Here is a 20,614-nt window from a genome sequence, read left to right on the forward strand (position 1 = left end):
CACGCTCCATGACATCACCTTGCCTCCTAATAATAGCACTTCAGCCAGCCACCCGCCAGCAGAGACGGATGGGTTTGGTTACAGATGCGCTCACTGAATGGCTATGTTGTGTGGTGCTGTGTCCTGTGCCCTCCCTGCCACCCCCCTCCCCAGCCTTGTTTCTCTGCTGCCAAGGAAACACAGGGAACACACTCTTGTCATGCTCTGTTCCCTCCTTCCAACACAGGCGCAGTTTTTCCAGGTCTGCTGTAATGAAATCTCTGCTGACATCAGGGCCAGCTGCTGAGTGTTACTCAGGAGCATCCTCAGCTCTACTACCGTGGCCATCCTGTTCATTCAGTGTGGCATAAACCACTCAGTCTCTAATTTTGAGTCTTGTGCATACATAACCGCATACTGAAGCTCAGAATTTACAGTGCCAGAGTACACTAGTGGAAAATAACTCCTTCTTTGAAATTTATTCTCCAGTATCCGTTAGTGCTCAGCATAATGGCCCCCAGAATTATTGTCAGTTTAGAACTTGCCACATAATTAGTGCATATCTTGGTCAAAACCATCAAACACACATGACAGGAAGAGCACTTTCTCTTTGTACCCACTTCTGGAAAGCACTGGAGTCCTAGAAAGATGCTTACAAAGACCTACAACTCTTCTCTCTTTCTAAGGGATTTTCTGTGCAGCAAACTATCAGTCAACAGTTGACACGGACCTTGGCACAGATGCGACAACCAGGACATAAGGCCAACAGAGGTCCTCTAATAGCTAGTCTGCCATTAAGCATCTGCTGCTGACGGCATTATCTGACCCAGACAGATTGAAGCTGTGATAGAAAGGCCTCAGCCTACCACAAACATATCTTCAACTTACACAGCCTTAGAGCAGTGCAAGCCACAGTAAACCACACTCAGGCCCTCACGTGTCCCTGCGAGTTTTATGAAAGAACGGAAGAGGTTCTGACAGTAGTATGAAGCCAGAACATTTTATTAAAATAGGCAGGTCATGCTACCCCTAACACTTGGGTTACTGTGCAAACCTCTGCTGAACAAAGCCAACCAGCCTGTCACTTTGCTGCTCTACCCTCCTTTTTCAGCTTTTTATAATTGCTGACAATATTCTGAATTGCACTGCACATAGCACTAAATAATTCACTCCTTTACATACCATTTACCTTATTAATGATATTGTAAAAACCAAAAGTGATGGGAGAATCCCTCATCAGTGCTACAAGCAAATGGACTAACACATGGACCCAGATCACTGCTTTGCAGTCCCATAGATTTTGTGGGTTTTTCAGTGTTCCTTCTATGATTCCATTCCCAAGGTCATCTGTGAGGCAGCCACATAATCATCCCTTGGATAAGGGACATCTGCAGCAACTGATTTGCTCTGAACTGAGTGTCAGCATGCTCCCAACTTGCATAACACCTACCTGGGAACTACATCTACACAGGAACTGAATTCTCTGTACCAAGAAGGCTGCCAGTTTCTATATATTCTTATATATATTTGCTATACATTCTTCTGAGCAATTGAAATATTTAGTTTAAAAAGTTCTATGAAGATGAGCTGATCTTTAAACTCTCATGACCCTGATTTCATAGCATCAGCTGGTTAAAACTGCACAAAATACAGCACCCTTTCCTCTGAGACAACCCCCCCCCCCCTTCTTACCAGAACTAACTTCAGCCCTAATACTGTAACTAGTTCTCTGCAAATGGATTTGGCATCAAAGTGGCTCTGCCTACACTGAGCTAACTGCACAACAGAGGCTAATGGTGAAAGCAAGGACCTTTGGAGGCGACTGTTTCTTGTTGTATTGGGCTCCCATGCCCTCTGAATGCCAAAGAGTAACAGATTATCTAAAGTACATCGACAACTCTACTTCTTTTGTGCAGTTAAAATGTTAATGTTGGTATATAGTAAAGGAAAAGGAGCAAGAAAAAAAGCTGACTATTAAAGAGAACAGGCTTGTACTCTCTGCAGCATCTATACCTCAGCGGGATTTCATGTATTAAAGCTGATACACACTGGGAAAGCCTTTCTCCGTACAGAAGTGCAGTCCATTCAGTGACACGAGTTCTTTTCTTGCCAACAAAACAAACCTTGAGATCTTTGCTTGCTTCCCCCTCTTCTAGTCTCTATGTCCTGCTGTGTTTTTATTTTAGAAAAACAGTTTCAGTTCTCCTCATAGACAGCTTGCTTGAATGTTATGATAAATTTAAACTTGGACTTTGCCATTTTCATCTGTAGTGTCATGATGCAAGAAGTCCCTCTAAAAGTGTTATGTCTGACATTTCAGTTCCTTGTTTAAGGTTATGTATTTAAATAACAATCCTTTATCTCAAAATTCAGTCAATTTACGGTGATGATCCCCAAACCAACTACTGAGAGCAGTGCAGACCAGTGAGAGGCTAAAGGAGGAGAGAGCAAAGCAAAATACTCTTTCATTTTTAGTACTGCTGTTTAGTTCTAGAAACAGATGAATTTCCTCTTTACCCTCCTTAACAAGTTGAACAGTTTCAGCTCCCCTTAGCATCCTTCTCTGGAGGTGACAGGTATGTCCAACATCTTTTATTTTTCGCAATGGTGCACACTCAGGAGAATCTATGCTCATTACAGACAGAGAAACATTGGGACTGCAGGCTTCACTTCTAGTATCAAGTATTTTTACCCATTTTCTAAACTTGCCTTGCAAAATAACCTAGTGATATTCTTTATTAAATAATCAGCGTTGGGGTACATAACAACCCTAGGTGTTAACAAGGTGGAGGAAATATTTAAGGTATTAAACAAAGAGATGTACACAGTAAGATTTTAACTAAACACTCCCCCAAATCCTTACACTGAATACATTAGGCTGAAAAAGATTTAAGCCTTATGGCCTTTATCTTTTTCAAAACCGACAAAGCGCTGTCATAACAAATGATCTTGTAAAAGCTAGAACTGTATTATATGATTATAAAGGTCTTCGCAATTTTCTGGTATCTACGACAGGAATTCTCAAACTGGAGCCACACAACCTGCAAACTGCCTGGAGAGCTTGCTGGGTCCCTGACTCGACCCTTCCCATCTTCAACCAGTGAACTCCACTAACAGAAATTAGGGTGTTTAATACTTTCCTTATACTGCCTTCTAATGCAGGGAACTGCTGTAAACATATCAAGAATTATATTCTCTTGGCCATAGAAGGTGGTCTGCCTAACAGTAATTGTGAAGGCAAGTCTTTAAAAAATTATTTTGTTGGTCAGAAAAGCCTAATAACCACCAAATCAAAGGAAACATTTCCTCTTTCATGGGTAGTCCAGACCTCAACATCATAGACTAATACTACACCTTTTCCAATCTACTTAAAATGTTACAATTGAAGAATTTTCCTGCCTTGAATGACTATCCAATCTTGAGAGTCTTAAGCTGAATTAGTTTCGAAAGAAATTAACACCACACTGAAAAGAAAGAAACACCACACTGTACGCTGAACACTGGACAGCTAAAATCAAGAATTTCCAGGTCCAGATTTTCAGACAAGAAGATAAAGACAGTGATGCTAATGACTAATCTGACATACAGGATTAGCAACAAAAAACAGAGAGCATGCCTCCAAACTGCGAGGTCTGGCAGTGGGGATGCACCATACTCTCAACTCTCTCCATCCGCCATGCATTCAGTGTGAGCTGTATCAGAGTCCAGCACCTGCCAGCCTGACTCCAGCTGAAGCTTTACTGACCAGTTGCTGGGCTCAGAACGCAGCTTTGGGGTCATGGCAAGGGAAGCGCAAGTACCAGAATCTGATCTTTAGACAAACAGACGTTCCTTTTAGTCCTGGCTGCCTCCTTTCCTGCAGTGCAAGCACGTCCATGCAGAATGCTCTTCTCTTTATTATGCCCACATAACTCTGAATATTCAGGGTAAGCCGGTGCACATGTCTTTACATGTTAGAGTGAGCAATGACCAACTAGACACATGACTGCGGATGGCCCTTCAGAGTTAAATCTGACTTGACTCAGGAGCTAGCTCCAAGTCGGAAAACAAGATGCCAACAACATATTTTACGTTCATTTTTTTTGTCCCGCATTAGCAAGGCACGCTTCTAAATACCTAAACTGCAACGCAGTGAGCATCTTATGCATTCAAAAAATGGTTGTGTAAGAGGCTGCAGTTTTCTTGACTCACCAGGAGATGGCGGCTGAATCTTAGGTTGTTTCTTAGTATCGCCAGTGCTGAAGACTTCTGGAGGGGGCTCCTCCCCTCGCTCAATCTTGCACTCGAAGGCAAACAGGTACTGAATGTATTGTTTTTTCAGGGAGCTGGCTGCACTGCTCGAAGTGCCAACATTCAAGGTGGTTGCCAGCTCACGCCACTTCTTGTTTTTATTAACCTAGCAAAATAAATGGTAGAATCACGGGTTTGCAGCAAAGCGTTTTGTTTAAGTCAGGAGACAAAAAAGGGGGGAAAAAACAAAAAGTAAAAAAAAGCACGTAATGTCTTGGTTTACTTCTACATTTTTTGTCTTTTAACTAATGCTCATTACTCCCACACACAGTAATGCATAGACAGCATTTACAGTTATAAAACCATTAAGGAACCTGCTGATAGCTACATAAAAAGCTTTGCTTGTGGAGAGTCTTCTGCATGGTGCATCTTCTAAATGCCTTGCACTCTCCCAGGGCCTATGCTCTTCAGTTAGCAATCCATCTCCAAGCAAATGCATGCTCATTCTCCCTCTCTCTGACACCCACCCGCACCCACCTCATTCTAATTAAAAAGCAGCTTCTAAAAACAAATTTAGAAGCAGTAATAGCATTATTCTGCAATTTAAGTGTTTGAGCATTGATATGAAAAGTAAATTTTTCTGCAAAATAGCCACCAGCTGTTAAACAGTTCAGCCTATAATTCTTTCACTTCAGAGTGTCTTGCAGAGACAGATCAGTGATCCCTCAGCTAGATAACAGGCAGAGTGAAGTGAGGTCCCTTAATTAATTAAGGCAGACTTCAAACACACAGGCGAGTCCAGCAATACTCCGTATCACAGTGCTGACTGCACAACTCTGCTGTGAGTCTTGTTTGCAGTGTGAGCCTGAGAATATTGAAAGACTCTGTTCATGAGCTCCTCAAACACAGCTGATCTGTAGTAACAGTGAAGTTAATTTCTCATCCTGGATGACGCCACTGGCTCGCTCAGCTCTACCACTTGTAGCAGCCAGTATTTTTGCTGCAATACCTGATGCCCCAGAGTTCATTCAACTAGTTGTGCAATTGCTAGGTATCATCCAAGGAGGAGAGACAGTACGGAAATAAATGGGCTTTAAATGTATGAGCATCTCAGCTTTTGTTGGGGAAGAATCCTGACTCCTGTGCAGCATGATGACTCCCTGCTTGCCATGAGGCCCGAGATTTTAATGACTCCAACTTAACTTTCACAGCTACAAAGGTTATCATTAGTCACACTGTTCCTAAGCCTGTGTGCCAGCAAAGGAAACATTTGTTTCTCAAAGTGTTTAATAACACTAACTGCTGCCAGTCAGCAAAGATCTTTTGGGGATAGCACTAATAGCAAGCAGGCCGGCATGGCTATGCAAAGTGTTTTTATTTCTCTGGTACATCCTACAAGAACTCAGGAGTTAAAGGAGACAAGATTTTCATAAACTGACCCCGTTGAGGCTTGAAATCCAGTCACACAGTTCTTTGTGCCCACTGACTTACAGCTAAGTGGTGCGCAATGAACACATCGCATACTGCAAACAGAAACATCCACACCTCCATGCCCAGTATATGGGCATTTAGAAGAAGACTGCCAACAGCTGCTCGGTTCAAGTTTTACACCATCAGTTGCAACTATCCAGACAGAATACGCACTGCTGCTGCTGCGCAGCTCCAGCTCCACTCCCTGTCACTCTCCAGCTAGAACCATAAGGAATGGAATGCCGTGCTGCAGTTGGAGCAACAGGAGAGCATCACACAGACGCATTTAAATAAACGTCAGCAAGCACCTCTCATTAGTCCCAAACAGCTAAACACGGTGACCACTCACATGAGCACACCAGCAAAACCAGGAGCCTTTATTTTCAGTGTCAATTTTTACCCATAGTGAAGCACACACACACACACGTCACTGAAGCCCTTTCAAGAATCAGCCTAAGTGAACAGCATCTATTCTTTGGCGAGGCATTATGTCTGTCACTGCAAATCAACACTGAGTGTCCCAAAAGAAAATAAATTTCCATAATAAGCAAACATGAATGATTCTCTAGAATAACCCATCTGCCCCCCATCATCTTGCTTAGTTCTTGATGCTAAGAGTCATACTATGGACATAATCACGCTGTATAAGGCAGAGCAGCTGCATGATACGATTTACCTGTAATAAAGTTTCTGAGCTAAAAGTAATGAAATCTTTATGATGCTGGGGGGCATGAGCTGATCACTGAAAGTGTCAGGATAACATCTCTTGCCCGTATACAGCATTTAACAACTGGCAAGGTGAACTATATTAGGTTTCTCTGCCTTCCTTTAATAACAGAAATAGCTTAAATCTCTGGACTTGAAGGGCCAATGATCTAATTCAGTAGTCAAATACTACACTAGGTGTGCTATTCAAAATAACATCGAAAATGGTACAAATTGATGTTGGACATTTCTTTCTTGAACTAACCACATAGATTATTAAAAATGCGCTCTCTTTCTGAGAATCTAATTTGTTTGATGTATTTTTGAGTCCAGATTTGTAATTACCATTAAATTATATCTGTTTAAATATTAAATATTATCTATTTTATAATACATACTGCAGATACATATTTATCTACATAGCTATGTTTAAGACATCATTTTGCAAAGCACTGAACATCTACAAACATTCCAAAACACACAGAAATGATGGGTCTCTGCACTTCACAGTAGCTTCTAGCACCCAGCCAGAGCAGTTCCCTAGATGCAAGGGATGCTTTGTAAAAGCATCAGGCAAGGACAGATGACTTTGAATACCAAATCTAAGGCTGCAAATACTGACCATTTTATCCTCCTTCCCCTTTTGGTGCTGCTAGGCAACAAAACATTTAGTTTTGCTCTGTGGTGGTCAGTCTTCTAGAACTCACAAGTAATTTCCAAATATCTCTTTGTAAAACTTCCAGTGAACTGGTGAGCACACAAACCAAAGCTTCTCTCTTCTGTCTGTGACTTTTGCAATTTCAGCTCTTCCTGCTTTCATTTTCCTTCATCTCGATTAAGTAATTCACCTTTTCCTTGTAATCATTATATTTGTAAGGCAACTCAAAATACCCTTCCAAACACAGGGATAGCACAGTCCCTGTCTAAGAAACAAATGTACTGTACAGAGACACTCAGAGATGAAAGATTTGGGATGAAGGACTGTGTTTCAATAATGTATCTCTGCCTCTTCTGTGGAGAGATGAACTGATTTGTCTTAGAGGCAGTATCCCTATCTGAGAAGGATGGATTTCAAAATCTCCTTTTCCTTTCAGCTCTATCATGTATTTCTTACTCATAACTTTGATCTAATGGCCTCTTCTTCTTTTCTTCTCTTGGTGGCATTACTGCATTCCCCCGAACAGGTAACAATTTCATCTGTCTATAGCAATGGCAATTATGAAGAAAAAAAAGAACTCTGGACAAATATTAAAACATGAAACCATTTTCAACCATTGTCAGGGCTAAAAATGTAACCATGTAACCAGCAGGAAACAGTCTAGAAAAAAAAGTGCATCACTTTTCAAAAGGTTCACTTTCAAGCCCTTCTTCTCACCTGTGCTAAACCTCCAATCTCCTTGACGCAGACATAGAGCCTGAACAGGTCCAGGGGCTTCTTGCCCACAGCTGGCAGACTGGCCACGGGTGTGCCCCTCTCCTCCATGAACGTCAGGTACCGATCTACCCACATCTTGCGCTCCGGCTCGTTTCCTAGTTCATAGACTTTTGTGATCTTCTCTCCAGTTGTGGTAGAAGAACTTGATTTCTAAGTCGCAAGAAGAAAAAAAAGAGTTGGGGGAAGGGTGGGAGAGGGAGGGAAAAGAAAGTAAGAAACTCACAACACTGAAAAAGAGAAGATGTCAAACAAACTAAAGCTATCACACAACAGTCAGGAATGAAGGCTACTAGTTCAGGCACAAACAGTACATTCTGTCCATATAAGGAAAATTCAGCTTTTTAAAATAAAGGGCCCAAACTCCCCATTCTCATATTTCTTTCACGATCTGAACTTTGGATCCCAGAAGGCAAGTTTCTGATGTTGCCTCATATTATTTTAAGAAGAGGCAGCTCTCATATAGTGCTTCTCATCCACTTATCTCGAAGTGCTTTGTAAGCAAAAATTTGGTTAAAGTCAAAACCAAGTTTGTCCCACACAAGTTTACATAATCCTAAAAACAAACCAAATCAACCCTCTCCCCTTTGCCCCTCAAAAGGGGCTAGAAAACCTGAAGGCGTTTCTCCAGAACAGGAACTGCACAAGAGTAGCCTAAAGCGTGGTTATGCTTTACTACCTCTTCACACCACTGCTGCCCAAGAATCAAGATGAGAGTGCCTACAGTACGAGGAGACTGGTGGCCATACTCTTCGTGAACTGCTAATTAGCTGTTGGAGGCAATAATGCTTACGAGTAGCTAGTCCTCCCTTGAAGAAGAACAGAATATAGTCATCTCATATGTCTTACCTTGTAAAGAGAAAGTGTATTATGACCTGGGGAAAACCAGGGATGGAAAGCAACCAGAGCTGAACCACCACCAGGAAAACGGAAAGACTTGGAAAGAGCAGAATTTTCTCATGTGGCAGAAGTGCAGGAACAAACACATCCTGCTGCTGCTCTATTTGGGCTTTACAACTAATCAAAGCTCATGTTGTCTCAATGCCTTTTCTTCTCTCATGATGGAAGAAAGAGATGGAAGAAAGCACTGAGGCTGCTACACAAACTCTAACTTCTCATCATACCTTTTCTGTGCAATATAACACTGTGAGCTGGGCTCTGTGCCACGTGTGGATGGATTACACACTACACCTTAGCCGAGATGTCCCTCAGGTGACAACACAGAGGGGCTGCTGCTACTGCAGGATAACCCTCCTGCGTGCAGAAGGCAAAGTGACTTGCTCAGCAGCGGAAGATGGAAGTGGTTCAAAATTAAACACAAGAGAAAAAGATTGACATAAAGCTTTGGGAAAGGAGACAAATATATGAAGGGAAACATATCCTTCATGTCTGTATAGTAAAATGCTAAACTTGGTTGTTGATTGTGGTAGACACTTTTTTAAACTCATCTAGTCAATCACTCTCTCCCTTCTTTGCCTTCTCCTTATTTGAATGGGAGACAGCACTACTCTGAAGCAAACAGGAACTTACTTCTAGTTGAAACACCTCTAAACGAGGCCCCAGCTGCACCTCACAGATGTTACAGAATGACGCACTTTGTCCACATCCCCACATTGTGCTGCTGAGGACTGGCACTCAACAACACCAAAGATGCAGTGGGGTAGCGTCCAACTGCCAAAGATTTTTAAAAGCATTGCCACCATTCATCTTGCATGTTAGCCTGGAAAACATGACAGGTTCTGTGTGTCCCTCCAGCCATTAGCTGAAACTTGGCCACACTGGAGGACAGCCAGGGAGAAAAGAGATGTGAAGCCAAAGGTGTGACCCAGCAGTTCCGTGAGCCATTGCTGTTCTTTCCAGTGAATGGATATTCATTTTAATTAAATAAATAGCCTCCTGTAAAGATTTCTGCCTTGCTTTCTCATACTGTAACTTCTTTTCAGCAGTCCGTCCTACAAACAGATATTATTACCTGTCTTACCGAGAAACGAGGTGATTTCTGAGTTTACCTGCAGCAGATTCAGTTGTGTCAAAACTCCTCCTGAAGTCAGAGTCAAGGCTGAATTTGTTTTACTAAGTCACTGGCAGGAAAGTACTTTGACAAGAGTCCTGTAGATTGTGCAAAGAAAGCACAAACTGACTCTGTAATGGCAACCAGTTTACTCTAAGCATCACTTGCTACGTATCTGGGTGTTTAAGAAAATCAGTTTAAATCTTTTCAACAAACATACTTTGCCAAAGATTTTTTAGGGGCGTGGGTAGAAAGAGGGAAGTAGGCAAGTCATGTTGCTACAAATTTGATTTTATAGTGAAGATATATGATCACATAGGCTTGAACAGCTGAACAAACTGGAGCTACCCCACCACCAACTGCAATATGAACAGAGTTACTGTACTGCTCATCAGCTTTAGTTTTAATCTGACATGATACCATGGGACTCTAATAAAAATGAACGTGGGAAATTTCAGCTTTTACTTAGAAGATTTTGCACGTGCTTATATTCTAACATGAGAAAACAAAATAGTTTCTGTTTCACTTTTCTGGTAGTTCATGATTAAGAATGTTCAGATTTACCCATTTTTTTCATTTTTATATGGTAAGATTATCTTTTTTGAATCAGATTCAGAGCAGAATGGAAACCAGTTAACCATTTTTCATTCTGGGTTTTTCTACTCTACATGTGAAATGATGCTGCTTTTCAGCAATGTGGCAGCAGGCTCTAAAATGACAGTATCATCTGAAAACTTTTCACAGTTTACACAAGGTTAGAAGTGTTTCTTACTGTGTGAGCTTTCAGGTTGTCATGCTTTATAAAATGGGTGCAATTTTCTTCTAAAGTGAAATGTTAACTTTAGAAGAATGCACCGGAGGGAAGAATGCTATTCCCCAAGAGTAAAGATCTTTTTATCTTCTCTATTTTTATAAATGTAAACATAGAGAAATGACAGATGTGTGCAAGCTAGTCTACACACAAACAAACTTCAGCTCCACATGGGCAGGTTCAGCTGGAAGCCTAAATTTGCCTAGAGATAGATGTTAACCCTCAGAAAATAAAGCTTTATTACAAAATGATCCCATTAGCAGATTGTTAACTAAAATGAGTGCATGTCAGGCAATGCTGGAAGAATACAGATCACGAGCTTTTCTTCTGTTACGTTTGTTGATAATTTTGGTGATAAAAGAATGCCGGTGCAAGCCTGTGGAACATAACTTTACCGATTCAGTTGCATCCTATTCTGCCCTCAATCCCCAGCCCTCTGCTACATGGCATGACTGGCCAAGTTTAAATAGGTGATGCAGAAAACCCTGCATCTAAATACAAGGATGCCAAAGCCAATTCTATTAAATTTGTCAAACCCCATACTTTATTTTTACTGCACCTACCACCCATTAAAACTATTATACACAGACTCTTATATGGTGAGTATGCAGAATCCTTGAGAGCAACAGAAATTTCTGTAGGAGTTCTTTTCATATTAAGGCAGTGGGTAGTTGTTTTCTTACACATCTCTAAGCATCTATATTAGTGCAACTATCTACTGTTCACTTTCACCACTTCAATAAAGACTGCCAATATTACACTTACGACATAGACCTATTTTACTGCAGAACAGAGTTGACATACACAGGCAGCAAAAACTGCTGAAGTCCAACCTCTGGCAGAGGTTTTTGGAAGACACAATTGTCTGTCAAGATTTCCTCCTGAAGGACTCTGCAGACCCCTCACAGCTAGCACCATGGAGATATAGTACTATTCAGGTACATTCACTATCATATTCATATGTACCTATAGACATAAACAGCATTTTATGGGGTTTTCATAACCTACAGCTTCATTTATGTTGCAGTGACCCTGCGTAATTCACACCCACACTTGCAAATTCTCTTTAAGAATTTTAAAGCCAACTCACCACTGTCAGGGATGCAAAACTAGTATGCAAAATTAGCATAGCAGAAGCGTTATTCACCATGAGGGTGGTGAGGCACTGGAACAGGCTGCCCAGAGAAGCTGTGGATGCCCCATCCCTGGCAGTGTTCAAGGCCAGGCTGGATGGGGCTTTGAGCAGCCTGGTCTAGTGGAAGGTATCCCTGCCTAAGGCAGGGGAGTTGGAACTAATGATCTTTAAGGTCCATTACAACCCAAACTGTTCTATGATTCTATGATTTTACCTATGTATCTAAAAAGCCCTCAAAACATAATTTCTTCTCCACATTTTCTTATGCCTCACTTCCATATAGAAGTCCTGAAAGAGAGGATCCACTTAGTAGGATCACAAGGGTACTGTGAAGTGAATCACAGACCATTCACCCTTGCTTTTATACTCTGCTGGAATGGAGAAGTTGTAGCACATGAAGCAGCTTTGGGAGTTAATGAACAAATTCAGACTGTTTTCAAGTGTAACAAAATGCCTGCAATCAATCGTTCCAGTCTATGTCAGGCTGCTGTTGCAGTCAATGGAAGTTATCCAATACACTGGCCTTCACAGGCAAAAAGCGATCAGCTAATTTACAGCACTTCTCCATAGTTTCAAAGCACTGTATTTATCTGTATCTGTATACCAAGAAGCTAACTGAAGCTAAAGATGCAGCAGCATTTGGACAGAAGGGTATTCAGAACAAACTGAAAGCACTAACTTGCTCCATTTATGTTTTCCAATGTTGTACTTCAGCACATTTACATGGAAAAAACTCCACATACATTCATGACGACTCTAGGATTTGTCATGCAGTTTATGCAATGGGCTCAGGAATGTGTTATTGCTTGGTAACCTTGCAGAGGAAGAACTCAATGTGTTATCCTGTGCAGTAACTCTCTTGCTTTCCTCCAGAAAACCATCCAAACAAGTAATACCCAAAACATTACTACAAAGAAAACTATCAGGGTTTTTGGTACCACTCTTTCAGAAATGCTGTGAAGAAAAAGGTGAGACTTTGTGGGAACAAGCAACACCAGCTGCCTTCTGAGACTCAAAGTTGTTGCCAAATAAACATCAAAACATTCAAGTAGTGCATTTCATGCAATGCTGCCCCTTTGCTCAGGGCTTTCACTACATGTCTGGTTTTTGGATGAGTAGATATTTTTCCTTTCGACTGGCCTTCCTCTGTTTGCCCTGAAACATTCTCTTCAGCATATCAATTTGTGAAAATTAAGTTACTATCTTATATCTGTATTATTATTCAGGACGTAGACTCAGGTTAAAATTCAGTACCAGAGGCCTGTCTTTATGACCCCAATATTTGAGATCAGGGATTAGAATTGTTGCTAATTTAAGTACATGTTAACGTTGGGAAAAAACCTTTATACTCTTCACAAGAATATATTTCAGTATTTTTTCTACAGAGAAATTCTGATCATTATGACCTTTGGTAGAAAGAAAAGAGGAACAACATATATTTTTCTAAGTCAAACAAACAAAGCAAAAATGTTCAAGTGGACGTTTGCTCCCCATAGGCCATATAAGCTTATGTCTGCATTCTCTTTTCTATAGATGTATAAAGATTTTCTATGTGCATATAAATAGATATATATGATGAAATCCATTTTTAGCACACACATCTCTCTCAGGTTTTTCTTTACAACCTGTATGAGAATGACTAAACATTATTTATCTAAAAAATACTTTTCTAAAAACACATATGCATCAGTTTGTTTTTTTTTTCTCTACTCACAATCTGGGTCATTTCAAAATAACTGAATGAAGCAAACCAGAAACAATTTTGTTTTAGACTGTGCCCTGATAACCTCATTATTGTATTTCCAAATACGCAACTGAAAATGAAAACTGTTTCCAAAACATACATGGCAGCTTTTCCGTAGTGCTGAGTCTACAATTTAAACTTTGATAGATCTCAGTTTCAATAGAGGAGAAGGTTTCTCATTTTGTTTTGCTTTGTTTTTTTCCCTAATTATTCCTAGCAAAGACAAATGCAGCAACCAGAGTGAAGTCAGTTGTGTGAAGGAGTTTGGGCCCAGGAACAGAAATGGAACCGTCCTCAACAACACAGTCGGCATGCTTGGAAGCTGATGCATTACAGGAAGGATGTTTTCTTCACAACAACTGCTGTATTACCAGACAGCACATTGGCATGACGCAGGCAATTTTACTCTTTCTTATTTCAAAGTGCTGTTTGGACAAATTTTGCCCTTGGATAAACATGCTCAGGCCCCACTGAAGCCAAGCAGTGGAACTTACAGTCATGTGTCCGAGAGCAGAATTTGTACCCAGTGTTATAATGAAAGAAAACTGTTTAGTGGATAAATAATGAAGAAAAGGAATTTACAAAACAAACAAGCAAGCATTAAAATATAATTAGTCACAAAAAAATTAAACAAAACCCAAAAAAAACAGAGCCACTTACAGGGCTTGATGGAGTCTTTGGCCAGCCTGGGCTGCTAATGCTATCACTTTCATCTCCATGAAATGAGGAGATGCTAGCAGAGCTTGGGGACATTGGGGAAGGGACTGGCAGGTTGCCTGGGGTTGGGGGCTGAGAAATACCCTGAGAGCTGTAGCTATCCTGTGGTAGAGGAATAAAAAAAAAATAATATGACAAAGGCAGGGCAAACTTTATTAAAAACAAAAAAAGTACATCCAGTTTAACAGACTGACCAATTTTTATATATAAAATATATATAAACAGAGAGACACATACAGAAAACACAAACATATATAAATATATTTATATATATATAAGGTATTAAAACGACATTGTTAATTAGTATAATTTGGAAAGTTTGCTGGATGCTTGGCTAAAGTCACTAAGCCACCATGCTTATTTCAAGCTCACATGGAATGCTAAGCATGGGTTTCCCCTTATGAAAGAAAGAAAAAAAACCAAGCTGTTCACCTTATTTTATCAAATAAGGCAGGAAAGCAAAATATTAAAGTATGTTGCTGCTGCTGAGGCGGCCAAAACAGGAAGCTATAACTGAAGGCAGAGAAAAATGGCTGCAAGTATCGAAACCAGGCAAGACCCTTCTTTCCCACCCAGCTGGCACAGCCAAATCCCCACGCAACTTTTGGCTTGGGTTGCTTTGCCCCCGCAAGTTAAAATGCCGTAAGAACTAGTAACTTTCAGATCCATACAATGAAGGAAAATAAAAAAGAAAAATTAAAAGAAACAAACAAAGAGATTGCACGTGAATGGAAAGGCATGCAGGAAAGAACAGAAGTGGGTAGGCCAAAACCAGAAGATGAAGGACAACACAGCAGACTTCTGCGGGCTGAACCAACACCACGTGCAGAGGTGGTAAATACCTTTGACTTGCTCTCGGGCTGGGGGGGTCCTTCTTCTTTGCCATCTGCTTTGAGAGGAAGGGGTAGTTTGGACTCACCAGATGTCATCATATCTGCAAGACCCATAGGTGCTAATCGAAAACAGGAGAAGCAGTTAAGCATGACTATGTTTGGCTTTGCGAGAAAACAACACGCTTCCTGCTGCAAGATTGTGGCGCAGAGATTATCCCACCTCTGTCCTGTTATTCCTTGTCCGGAAACCTGGAAACCTCTTTGGTTGAAGTCAGGAAATAAAAGAGAACGAACAAGGCGAGAATACAAGTACCATGCAACAACAACAACAACCACCACTTTACAAAGTAAAATTCATTCTTCATGCTGCTGGTGTCTTCAACTGGCTCCACGTTTGACCGCTACATTTTAACAGAACAGCTGTTCTATTTTTATTTATTATCTTTCTATTTTTATCTATTTATCTATTATTTTCTATTTTTTTCTATTTTCTATTTCTATTTTTATTATTATCTTTCTATTTTAATAACTACTGCACTTTCCCTTTAGCAACAGATAAACATAAATTAAAATGATGCGCATTTTGTTTGCAACGTTGAATCCAAGAGAAAGGCTGAATTACCAATTATATCTGTGTTAAGGTTGGTGTCCAGCAGATAATTCCTGCCCCTACTGACTCCAGTGTGAACGGCTCAGCCACTGTGAGCCTTAACTACAGAAGTACAAGCTGTAAACTCCACTCTGTTGGAGAACTGGCACTCAACATCTTCCCCTCCTGTCAAAATGAGGTGGGACTATAACGAACACACACATGTCTTTCTTTGATAATGGCACACAGTTGCTTCCCAGGGGTGTGAGGAGTTAAAAGGATTTTTTATTTGAAGATGCAAGTGCTAAGTATAGTGTTATTGCTGCAGAACTGCTGGGTTCCTGTATTTCTAGAAAGATGCAAGGAGAAACATTCAGATAAATAGACAGAAAATACTGGGCAGATCAGATGCTAGAAGATGCCATGACACTGAATCAATGCAAATAACCAGAGAACAACAGCAAGACACCAGGTGATTCTTTCCCTACAGAAAACCATGTGCACAGTACTTAGGAAAGACTGGATTATCTTTCCTTCCTCTCCCTTTTTACAAAGAAGGATCTGAAGTAAGAAAAGCATAGGACAGAAAAGCCTACAAGGCAATAAAAAGGGAAAAAATACAGATCCCAAACTTACGGATTTTAATAACTGACAAAGCATCCTTGTTTAGAAAAAAAATAATCGGATCATCACCAGAGTAGCGTTTCTCTCTGCAAAACAACAATGCCGGCTTGCACGAGGCAGCAGGCACACTGCAGAGCAAGCCAAAGAGAGGAGGGGGCAAAGAAGCTTTAAAAATACTTCACAGATTGGCCACTACAAAACGATTATTGCACATATTCATGTATTACTATGTTTTAGAAAATAATTAGTTTTAATTACAGCAGCGAGAGCATGAGCAGGACTCTGGCGAATATGCTGGCAAGCTCTGCAGTGCTAATTTGCTAATATCTTTCGCATCACTGCAGGTTGAGACTACGGGTCTGCCAAAAAAACCTACCCAGCCATGTGAGTTTACAACTGTATGCTCAATATTCAGCGTTGAACTGCCAGTGTTGTTCATGGGCACATTTTCTTGTTTTTTCAAAAGCACATTTGTAGCCCAATCAAGCCCTTAAAGTCATCACAACACATAAATCATAATTGAGACGTAAAGAAAAAAAAATTCTTGCAATACTTAAGACTTGAAGAATTGGAACAAAAAGCCTTTTTCAAGTGATGCAGCTGCAGAGGAAAATCTATTGGGATCAGCTAAAAATGCTGTTATTTTTATGTATGTGTGTGAAACCTCAACAAAACAGCCAAGCAATATGATACTGGAAAGCCAGCATCCACTAAGCATTTGATTTGTATGCATTTTGCCCTTACACCGAGGAGCTGGGGCGGCTTGTGACCATTATGAAGTGAAGGATGGCAGCCTAACACATATTAGTTTTGAATTCCACAGTTTTAGAAAAAAAAAAAGTTCTTTTTCTTTTAGGAATTTTTAAAAAATACAGTACAAAATGGTCAAATGTATGCCACAGTCTGGTTTCAAACTAGGATGCAGAACTGTTATACAAAATCCATTTTAACAGTTAACAGATTTCATCCTGTGAAAGCGCTAAAAGAGAAGTCTTAGTTTTAGTTTCAAGGCAACCAAAGATGACCCTTCCCCTCTAAAGCATTTTGAGAGAGGTCAAACAAAGCAAAGTTAACAATCACGCTTCTTCACCAGAATTCTGCATGGCTAAATCCTCTGCTGATATCTCACTGTTATCTAGGTTGGCACATTGTATTTCTGTTACAAAGAATATAGTAATTGTGCCCACTCCTGGTATTCTTGTTTCCATCAGAATTCCTTTATAAGATTTCTTTTCTAGAGAGGTCAAATTTAAGACCTCATGTAAATGGCAAGTAATGCTAGTCTGCAAATTACCATACATAATCTGACTGTATTAATCACGTTTAGAAATGTAAAAATAGCAATTTGTTTTGGCTTTTGAATATTTCTTGTTGGCATATGCAAATATAACTACCAGCAGTTGGGACAGTTAAGGAAAAAAAAATTTCCAAAAGTGTGTTTTCACTTTTTGTTCTAAATTATTTACTTCATGTGCATCCTTTCTAACTGTAAGAGGAGAACTGCAAGGATTTTACGAGCAATTGCAAGGTTGCCTAGTGTGCCTATAGCTTTTACCTAAGATGCTTCCACAGCTACTTTTCTATCCACTGCTGAAATGCTGTTTCGTAACTTCTTGCAAATGTACTCTCCAGCGACTTGCTAACAGACATTCCTTCGCTTTTTTAGCAAAGTGGTCCAGCAAGAACATTGTTTTGACCCTTTTGGAGCAGCGAAATACTGTTACTGTCACGAAACTGCTAAAATAAGACATGGTCTCTTTCTACACAGGTACTAATAATTCTTCGTGTGAAGTGCAGACCAAAGGATAAAACATTTTAGAGAGGAGGTTAAGAGGGAAATCTTCACTCAAAAAGCATTGTAGCATATTGTGAATAGGTTTCAAGTACTAGCCTCTGGCTTATTATAAGAATTTAAGAGCTAGAATGATTTCAAAAAGCAAGTATGGGTCACGGTCCTGAATTAACTATTCCACACTGAATTTAATGTACTCAAAGGCAGATATTGACATGAGTAAAACTGCAGCAAAGTATTATTTTTTGCTAAAGGCTGCTCTATCAGTCCCAGAAGACGATGAAATACTGTAGGAGTAGCAACACACAAACGTTGTTTTTCACTTTATTGCTAGTGCAATACCAAACCACACTCTACAAAACAGAGTATCACATCCTTTCTAAGACATTCCTTCCTCCCTTACCACTCTCCCTCGAGAGAAAAAGAGAAGTAAAAGCAGCAAATTTGTGACTCATGTGGAGTTGGTAAGAAGATCCTCACTGCTTTTTACACCCAGAGGAAAAATGGCAGAGGGACAACAGCATTGCTTAATGTCCTGCCACAAATGAACATGTACCCCTAGAGAAAAGCACAATCCTGGGTGCCTTATCCGAAAGGGATGAGCGGGACACCAAGGACCTCAGCGCCGCGCCTCCTTTCTGCCCACCAAGTCTCGGCCAAGGGATGGCAAGCACTCGCAGTCTGAGACGCCGGCATCTCTGTGCCGGGAGCTGGCTTGATGTGTAGTCACACAATGACCATTGGGTCACGGTCATCACTTGTTTGGGGTACAGGTGATGGGATACATCAGCTGTTACCGACTTCTGACATCCTCCAGGAAGTTTGCTTAAATGTGCATTATATAATAGCTCATTCACAAATATGCATTAAAGCCAAAAAATAGTGAAATAGATGGAGGTTTCCATTTTTCAGAAAAAATGTAACCAAGCTGCAAACCAGAGAGAGCAAATCGAGATTTCTAAAAGAATGCTTCACATTCATAAATATGATAGCTTTCTCTGTCAGAGATTCATCCAAATAAAAACAAAGTCAAATATATATAATGTAAATGAAAAGCTAAGTGTTGTATCTATTTTTAATTATGAGCATCCATTTAATTCCTTTAGTTCAAGTAACTTTAGGAATCCCAGAATTTCATGTTTTATGTAAAGTATTATGGTGTTAAAAGTTTGTTGGGAATAATAATTCCCAGAAAATGAAAGGTTTCAGTAGGACAGAGGTTGTGAAATTAGGAAACAATCTTTGTAGCAGTAAGATTACTGCCTTCTTATTGCTTTGTTCACCTCCAGAAGTAGCAGAGATTATATGTGCCAGTTTCTGTGCAAGCACAATACGGAAATCTGTGAGATCAAAATTCCGTATTACTTCTTTTCAAAGATAATTTTCACCAGAATTACCAAGGCTCACAGTAGGAAATTGTTATTTTATTTACGTCAGGTTTTGTAAATTTCCTTTTATTATATACATTTTAAGGCCTGAATTTAAAAAACTGGAGGGGGGGAATCTAAAATATATATGGGAAATGTAAACTCACATACAAAAAGGACAGTGGAGGTTATACAATTTTTCTGAATGGCAATTTGTTCTGTAATTTTGAAGGGATTCTGGCACTTTTTCTTGAAGCATTTGTTGTTGTTATGGATGGGATACTTTATCAGAAGGATCTGACTTCTCTGATCTCATAATTTCAGTGCTCCTAAACTGCTCTACATGAGAAGAAGCTGGCAATCCCCAGTTCGATGCGCAGTCACTGTTGAAGTACCAGGATGCATAACTGCAACACGATTTTCCTTCCAATTGTGACATTAATTAAAAAAAAATAAATAAAGAAAAAAAGGATCAGTTGGTCATAAGGAGTTATAGATACGACCAAAAACATGTGGCAAAACTAGTGTTATACTTAGCTGTACTGAAGCTCCAAAACCATATGAAAACAATTCCATTAGCATCAACAATCTTCCTCTATTTTAGAGTAAAACCCTAAAGTGCATTTGATTAAAATGAGTATAAGCAAAACCTACCTTCCTCCCTCAAAACAGGCAACACAACTGCACTCTCCAAAACCCAAACAAATAAACTAACTTCTCCCTATTGCTTACCTCAGTTTTTCACCGACCTCTAACTGAAACCACAGCTGTTGGTGCTCAGGGCACGTGAGCAAGTCAAGTAACGCAGTGGCCACTCAGCTGCATTTGGTTTTGGCCCCACACATTGACCGAACGCTGCTTTATCTGACAGACCTGTGACTTTACACTTGTGGGGCAGGAAGGCTCCAGACCCTGAGAGCCTGACTGGTGTTCGTGCCACAGAAAATGCCATTTTCAAGCCTGTAAGTAGGCATCACCTGCAGCGTCTCCACCTCATCAAACGCAGGGCCGGAGCTGACCCTGAAGCATCCCCCCGCTCCAGATATCATCATTTTAAGTACTGTGTTCACACTTGTCCTAAGCTCAGCCCTTCATTTCTTTAAGCCAAGCAGAAGGATGAGCCAGGACAGGGGCACATGCAGCACTCCCACATTCACACCATTCTCTCCTTTTGT

The 20,614-nt window shown here is 40.3% G+C and overlaps 1 protein-coding gene across 10 annotated transcripts in view; it reads right to left on the reverse strand.

Moving 5' to 3' along the window:
* ARID1B (AT-rich interaction domain 1B) overlaps positions 1-20,614 on the reverse strand; it is a 327,313-nt gene that overhangs the window by 21,198 nt on the left and 285,501 nt on the right. For 7 of the 10 annotated variants that reach the window (XM_065057323.1, XM_065057318.1, XM_065057316.1 and 4 more), the window contains 4 exons: positions 15,077-15,186; positions 14,178-14,336; positions 7,760-7,969; positions 4,171-4,375 (listed from right to left, as the gene is read on the reverse strand). In XM_065057323.1, the coding sequence (XP_064913395.1) occupies positions 4,171-4,375; positions 7,760-7,969; positions 14,178-14,336; positions 15,077-15,186 (684 nt within the window). The remainder of the gene's footprint in view (positions 1-4,170; positions 4,376-7,759; positions 7,970-14,177; positions 14,337-15,076; positions 15,187-20,614) is intronic. The other 3 variants (XM_065057320.1, XM_065057325.1, XM_065057324.1) reach the window with 1 other exon arrangement.

Source organism: Columba livia, chromosome 3 (assembly GCF_036013475.1).
Source record: "Columba livia isolate bColLiv1 breed racing homer chromosome 3, bColLiv1.pat.W.v2, whole genome shotgun sequence".
Lineage (NCBI taxonomy): Eukaryota > Metazoa > Chordata > Aves > Columbiformes > Columbidae > Columba > Columba livia.